At 34.5% G+C, this 7,769-nt stretch overlaps 3 protein-coding genes and 2 non-coding genes across 5 annotated transcripts; 3 read left to right on the top strand and 2 right to left on the bottom strand.

The window, feature by feature from the left end:
* Positions 1-1,902: 1,902 nt before the first annotated feature.
* On the top strand, positions 1,903-1,975 carry NDAI0Atrna15T. Its single transcript has one exon. It is a non-coding gene; the product is annotated as a tRNA-Thr (tRNA).
* A 460-nt stretch (positions 1,976-2,435) lies between these two features.
* WSC2 (Wsc2p) lies at positions 2,436-4,067 on the bottom strand (the record flags this gene model as incomplete). Its single annotated transcript, XM_003667951.1, has 1 exon — positions 2,436-4,067. The coding sequence occupies one exon, from the start codon at positions 4,065-4,067 to the stop codon at positions 2,436-2,438; it is 1,632 nt and encodes a 543-aa protein (XP_003667999.1).
* Positions 4,068-4,997: 930 nt separating this feature from the next.
* Positions 4,998-5,096, bottom strand: NDAI0Atrna16K. The gene is made up of 2 exons: positions 5,059-5,096; positions 4,998-5,034 (listed from the first exon to the last, which is right to left on the bottom strand). It is a non-coding gene; the product is annotated as a tRNA-Lys (tRNA).
* Positions 5,097-6,046: 950 nt separating this feature from the next.
* POP3 (Pop3p) lies at positions 6,047-6,700 on the top strand (the record flags this gene model as incomplete). Its single annotated transcript, XM_003667950.1, has 1 exon — positions 6,047-6,700. One exon carries the CDS (start codon positions 6,047-6,049, stop codon positions 6,698-6,700), a length of 654 nt encoding a protein of 217 aa, XP_003667998.1.
* Positions 6,701-6,978: 278 nt separating this feature from the next.
* HCH1 (Hch1p) lies at positions 6,979-7,440 on the top strand (the record flags this gene model as incomplete). The annotated part of the gene is made up of 1 exon (XM_003667949.1): positions 6,979-7,440. The coding sequence occupies one exon, from the start codon at positions 6,979-6,981 to the stop codon at positions 7,438-7,440; it is 462 nt and encodes a 153-aa protein (XP_003667997.1).
* Between the last annotated feature and the right edge of the window lie 329 nt (positions 7,441-7,769).

Raw genomic sequence — 7,769 nt, 5'->3', positions numbered from 1 at the left:
ATTGGCGAAATCGTTCGGTATTATTATACCTTTAGCGATTCCACTTTTAATTCCATATATTCCAACTCTACCACCCGAATTAGAAGCTGGGCAGCGCCTGTTCGAAGCTTGTAGTTGAGTAGAAGATTGAAATAAACGTTACGAAGTATGGGTAATGACATATACCACCCCACTCAAAAAAAATTGACTTAGACGGTCATAAATTTATCATGGCAGAGGTAACAAAATAGTGGATACTTGTCAACGGAACATTGGGTTTTTTTTTTATAGTTAGCGCCGTAGATGATGCGTTTGCAATGTCGAATTTTTTAGTTTCATTGCAAAAGATGTTAAAAACTAGTTATGAGTTGAATGTTTCAATCACCCGCAAGTGAAAAATGGGTTTTCGGATTCGGGTCAGTGGTCTTGATAGTCTTTCGATATCTTAAGGTAAATACGGTGAGAGGGATTCGTATAGTTGACGACTCGTGTCCCCATGTATACCATAGTTTAGATAACTTAATGGATGGCTCGCTGGTACCACTAGTAACTGTATGTGAACAATTTGGCAGATATTGATAATTGGTTCTTGGCAATCTTACTCATGTAGGTATCTGGTCCTTGGCTATTTGGCGCATGTAGGCGTCTGGTTCTCAGCTTGTTGGCGCTTGTGCATCTGGTTCGCAGCTTGTTGGCTCATATGAGCATCTAGTACTTGGCGGTGGCACTCATGTGTGCATCTAGTGCTTGGCGATATGGCTCCGGCTCTCGGGCTCTGGGAAACTCAATATGCTCCGTGACTCTGGCAATATTGGTGCATGGCTCTATGACTCTTGGCTATAATGGCTCGGCAGCTTTTGAACAATGGCTATATTGGCTCGGCAGCCTGTGAACGCTGGCTCTATTGGCTCGTCAGCCTTCGGACACTGACTCTAATGGTCCTGTGCAATAGAATACGTTATTCAATGAACTCCTTATTGTCTGATAGTGACTTATGTAGGTTCGTTGTAGCACTTATACTAATATGTGACTTGTAACCGTTCTGATCTGAATGTGTATGTGATTGTTTCAAAGACATAATCTAGGCCTATTCATGCCTATCTATGGATTGTCCAAAAATAGAGGGCTGGACACAAATAGTTGTGATCTCTAACTTAATAGGTCACAGAAGGTTGGATATTTCCAGTAGCATCCAAAGGGTATATGTAATTCCGTAGCAGCAATCAGTTACTACGCACCATCTATTGATCCTAAAATCTTAACACCCTTGCGGTCAGGGTGCAACTTTAAACGCTACCATATTCGAAGCATATTGCTTTTTAGGGAATATAACATATTAAACCATATATTGGATGCAGATTAGACTGCAGGACCTGACCTTATAGGTAGATTCGTTGCAGAATTGCTCCTCCCCGTCCTAGGACAGGAGAGTAATATATATTATACACTTTACATATGGAATAAAAATTTTCTTATATAGAAAACATATATCGTGTTGTACGAAACCACGTGTCTGTACACTATGTGCCAGATACATTATAATTCCGACAAATCTGCATCCAATATATGGTTTAATATGTTATATTTCCTAAAAAGCAATATCTCCTCGAATATATGTTAATGGTATGGCTGAACATACGTTATTCCCAAACAACGAAGTCAAATCATTAGCTAAACAATTGATTAAATATATGTTTGCTATGACGAAAAGATTGATCAGGAATAAATAATAAGTTGACACAGACAAAATCATCGCTTCAACAGGCGCAGCTTTTGTCTAAAAATAAGAAAACTTCAAATCTCAGATTGGTAAGTTTTAACTGGACGATAAGGACGAGATACTTTGGTTTATCGAAGTATTTATGAACAATATTAGAAAAAGTAACAATAGAACAAAAAGGTATGATTTCCTTCAGATATATAGCTTCTATGGCCAAGTTGGTAAGGCGCCACACTAGTAATGTGGAGATCATCGGTTCAAATCCGATTGGAAGCATTTATTTTTAAATTTAAAAATTAATTTTTGTATTTTCATATTGGTGAAGAATATATACATATATATCTTTTTGATAAACTAAAGTATATGACCAATTGGAAACCGTTCGCTGTGTTTGGATAAAAAAATACTATGCTGTATTAGAAAATGTTTCTTTATATAGTTTCTTTTGTTTTTTTTTGGAAAGAAATCGAATGTCTATATGTAGTCTAGTGTACTAGAATAATATGAAAATAGTGGGACAATTTGTCCATAAAAAGTCTTAATGGTGAATAGTTATTCTTTGCTGTAAACTGTTTTTCTAATCTTCATCGGAAGATTTTACCAGATTAAATTCATTGTCCTTTTCTGCATTATTATTAATGCTTAAGCTAGTGTCATCATTACTATAATTATTCTTCTTCTTCTTCTTCTTCATCATCATCATCATCATCATCATCATCATCATCATCAGGATTTACTATCCGTAGATTTTTCTTTCTTGCATCATATCAGGTAAAGATGTAGCACTAAACCTTTGATTCCCATTATAAAATGATTCATTTATTCCCAAAGGAGGTCTCGATTGTGATATTGTTGGATCCTCTTCGAATACAGTGGGCTGAATATTAAATTGGTGGAAGTTATTGTTTGGTATAGGTCCGTTATCTGATTGAATCGTTCTATTTGTGTTAATGCTATTATTTTTAGATCTATTAAGGTCATTAAGTGACATATTCCTTTTAGTTGTCGGTATTATGCCGAAACTTGTGTTATTTTTATTATTATTATTATTATCAGGACCAGTATTTGAATTAGAATTATTATTCATATCTGATAAAGTATTATTTCTTGTTGGTCGATGCCATGTGTTTTTAATTGAATTTGGAATAATTGGTGTTGAATTATTGTTTCTTGATGAAAGTGCTCTTTGAGCGTTATTATTATTATTATTATTATTGCTATTAGGAATGAAAATAGGATTTGCATCTTCATCACCAAAGGAATAAGGTTGATATTGTTTATTTTCTTCAATGTTTACAGTATCATGACGTCTTCTATAAAAGAAGATGAAAACCAATAGAACAATGATCAATATTGTACCCACAACTACGCCCACGACAATACCTGCAATGGCACCCCCACTTAGTTTCTTACTTTTACTATTGGAACCTCTATTTACTGCGTTAATGGTATTATTAGACATTGCAGAGGGAACTGCAGTTTCTACTATTGATGTTGTTGTTACTATGATGGTTTTCGCCTCTTGATCGGAATTGGTTACTACAGATTTTGTAATGATATGGGTAGTATATTTTAAGGATGTAATTCTTGTCTGTGAAACTTGTGTCGAAACAGATTCAGACGCACTGGCAGAATTATAGCTTGATATCAAAGAAGTCGTCGAATGGGTTGAAGACGATAACGGTAACGAAGACGAAGACGAAGACGATGATGATGATGACGGAAACGTAGACGAGGATGTAAAGGAATTTGTATGAGAAGAGCTCACATCGGAAGCAGATAAAGATGTTAGAGAGGAGGAAACATCTATAATAACTTTTGAAGAAGAAGAGGAAGAAGACTCGAGATTGGAGGTTAATGAAGACGAAGTTGGTTTGGAGCTTGATTTGGATTGTTTAGTATTTGATGACGAAATTGTCGAAGAAGATGATTCACTTAGACTATTTATATCTTTATTTGCATTTATCAGAACATCCATAGATGAAGTTCCACCGCATGTTTCATATGGCCACCCTTGACATGGTACAGTGCAAGAGCCTGATGCACTAAGCTTTAAAAATGAAGATAAATCTTCTGATTGACCACAATAACAATCATCACCTTGTAAAAGAGCTACGAAAGCTGCCCCTGGGCATTGTTGTTCACAATATGAGCGTGATTGATATGTGTATGATCCTTTGGAAGTTAGAGAAAGTTTCCTTATATCAGAAGCGGCATAGCAACCTTGATAATTGTAGATATCTGCTGCTAACACCGTAGTAATTGATAACGATGAGAGTAGTAGGAACGACAATATAAACCTAGACCTCGAAAGTATATAATGGTCGGTTTTATAGCTATTATGCTGGTTTTTATGAAGGCTTATCATGTTTGTTTTTCATTCATAAACACCCTGTGTAAAAACCAAGAGATTTGAGATTCTTTATTTGATTGCAATTCGGGATTGCAGAGTATATTGTCCTTCTTGAATGGTACAATTTGAGACCTTGCTAGATAGATAAAAAAAACCTAGTGATATGTGTGCTAATGTTAACAAATGCAAATTGAAATTGTCGTTTTCTTGCCCTTCTTATTGAATTATATTGTTAGCTATAGATGTCTGATAATTGTCCTCAATCAACTGAAATAATCCCCCATGATTAATAACTTTCTTGAAATTTGGACCGAAGAATAAATAGAACTGTTTTGAAACAAGTAAAGTTAGATGAGAGAGAGTATAGCGACAACGTCAGTGCATTACATTGTACGTACTACGTGGTTGAAACATACGTAGCAAAGTAAAGTATCCCGCTCTGTCTAGCTAGTTGTTTTTTGCGACACTCCGCCAATTTTACATCTTACATCTTACATTTTACATTTTACACTTTACATTTCTCAAACTCAAAACAACTGTTACGTACTACTACGACTGCGTACTATGTACTGCCTACTGTTCTCCTTGCGAGCGTCTTCTGGAACATGTTCTCGAAACCCAAAAAAAAAAATAACCGCGTAAAGTGTCCGTACGTACCATTGCCCCACTATCAGCCCTCTCGTCTCTCCGTATCAAAAAACAACACGCCAAATGTTTTCGTTTTTCCTCCCAATTCGGAAATACCAAATATACACACGTACATATGTGTTTCATGGTAGCATATGTATCTAATTTTTGGAAACGTGTAAATGTAAATGTACCCTAAAATATACAATAAGAAGAAACAATCGAACCTCGATTACCTAGTCGGCTCGAATGAACTAACATTAATAAATTCAATTTGTATTCGGTTTTTACAAGTGAAAAAAATAGGTTAAAAAGAAACTCCTCATAGGGGGCTCGAACCCCTGACATTTCGGTATCCTTGGTTTAAACGATTGGTTGTTTAAAAGCCGAACGCTCTACCAACTGAGCTAACAAGGATGAGTTTCTTGATTTTGTTCCACGTAGCAACAAACATACCGAACATTGATACACGAACGACCTCTAATACACAAGACGAAACAGCGAGTATATAAACCAGTAGACACTTGAGCTTCCATTATAGGGAGACGTATACCTATAATCGAGAAGATACTTAAGCTACATAGTAATTATAGACTTTGTATGAGAAGACAATTATTCAATAAAAATTATGCAAAGCGGACGTCAGCTATAGAAGTGTGGAGTTGTGTGTTATAGTCAGTAAAAAAGCAGAATTAGGCCGATTCATATTGTCTATTACCATTACATCATTTTTTGTTTCGATGGTGCCAAAAATATGTGCCAAAATATCGCCCTGAGTGAAAATGTAGTTACTAGTGGGATATTCTTAAATGTATTTATTTAAGTAGGTGGATATCCTCACACATCAATATTATGCTTTTATAGGGTTGTTTAATGAAAGCTAGTAATTACCAAAACAACATTTATTTGAAACTAAAGTGTAGAATGAGAAATTTTTCCTTTCGTCTGACACTCTGTTTACCCATTTGAAGGTTCTTTGACACTCAGACAAGCTTCATATATCTTAAGAGTGCGAAAGGTAGTTCAAATCATTAGCTCGAAATGCCCAACTTCAATTAAAAAGTACTCTATTATCTCATTTAATTACTTAATAGATATTCAATAATATATTTATATATGGACAGAGGTTACGATTGTTCTTTGGAGGTAAATGACAATTTAAGTCCCATTACTTTACAGAACGTCGAACCTCCTCCTAGGCTCACAGATATTTGTTATAAGACGCCGCGGAGAACGAACAAAGCCAAAAACTTTAGCGTTAAATGTATCAAATTTATTATTTTTTATTTTATGTTTCTTTCAATGAGCAACTGCGTAATGTGATGGGCTGAACAAATACCCAACGTCACTGCGAAGATACACAGATAATGTCTAATTCTTTGAAAGCACTAGATAAAAAAATTGCAAAAAGAAGACAAGTTTACAAACCACTTCTGGATTCTCCATTTATTCGTGAATCTAATTATTGGCCTCGCATTAAAGACCAAAAAATTGTCACTCACCTACTACAAAATTCCATTTTAAACAAATGTAAACATTTCGAATCATCGTCAATACCGAGATCAGAATGGCCCTGGGATATCCTTTTTGATTTCAATGAAATAATATCATTTCTGTCGTCAACCGACAGTCATGACAAAGACGACTCTGCGATTTTGTTTGTTTGCAATAAGGACCAAGACATCCCTGCAATTCTTCTACAACAAATCCCCATATTATGTTATTTGTCCCAAAGGAAAGTATCCCTTATTCAATTACCGCGAGGTTCATTGCAAATGTTTCAGGAAGCTATTACAGATCGTGCCATAGATAATGGGTTATTATTGCTTCGTGGTAACTCTAAATTGGATTCATCTTTTGTTAGACAGATTGAATATTCAATAGAAGAAGATACCAATCCTTTAACAATCCCATGGCTAGAATCTTTAAAGTATAAACCATCTGACATTAAATTAGTTAAATCATCGATGCCACTTCAACAGAATAAAGTGAAAAAAATCAAGACACCACACCGAAAGTAATTTTTTTCTTTCTTTTTCCATCCCGCATATTGGAATTTTCCATAAACTAGTAATTCAATATAGACTAAAATCCAAAACTATATATTTAGTTAACCATAGTAAGATTAGTTAATATCATATCTATTTCACCTGAATAATAGTTAGTACACCGCATTGGAGATCGTTTGATATCGTTACGAGGTAGTTAAATAAACTTCGCATAAAGTTTATAATCTTCGTGCTCTTTTCGTTAAGATTTTTGAGATTTTTATTCTTGTGTGCACTGAAACTTCTGAATCATGGTTGTATTGAATCCAAATAACTGGCATTGGGTAGATAAAAATACCTTACCATGGACTAAAGATTATTTAAATGAAAAATTATTAATTTTTTCAAAGGCTACTGATGATAATACTAAATTGATTAAAATTGTGGAAATATCAAAAATTGAAGGTGATTCTAATGTTTCTCAAAGAAAAGGAAAACCTATTTGTTACTTTGATTTACATGTCGATATATCCCTCGAAGTTTTAGGAAGGAATGAAGAAGATGAGGAAGAAGAGAAACAATTAGGGAAAGGTTCTTTGGTTATTCCTGAATTTATGCATGATGAAGACAATTTCGAGATTAAATTGAATGGGTTTACATCCGATTTGAAGGAAGTTATACAAGCTACTTTCTTACCAAGTTTTACCGAGGTTTTATTGAATTACCAAAATGACCTAATTAAATCACATTCCAGCGACTTGCAGCAAAAATAGTATCCAGCAAAACATGAATCAAAAGTAAGATCGCATATGCCACAATTTTCTGAACCGAGGCTAATAAAATATTTCATTATAGACGTCTAACCCTATTATTGTCTAGAGTTTACCACACCTATATAAACAAGAGACTATATATTTAGGAAAGATCTTTCGAATATTTAAAGTTAATATATCTTTTATATCAAACTTCTCTGAGCTTGGAATAGTAGAATATTAAAAGAAATCCAGGCAGTTATTTACAGTATAGTCTATATGATGTTTGCCAATAAAATTGATTGATACTACTAAGGGATGGATACAACTCAAGCACCAGATGAAAATAC

This window comes from Naumovozyma dairenensis, chromosome 1 (genome assembly GCF_000227115.2).
Source record: "Naumovozyma dairenensis CBS 421 chromosome 1, complete genome".
Taxonomy (NCBI): Eukaryota; Fungi; Ascomycota; class Saccharomycetes; order Saccharomycetales; family Saccharomycetaceae; genus Naumovozyma; species Naumovozyma dairenensis.
The sequence above is the reverse complement of the archived record's forward strand: the minus strand, read 5'-3'. Positions and strand labels throughout refer to the sequence as shown.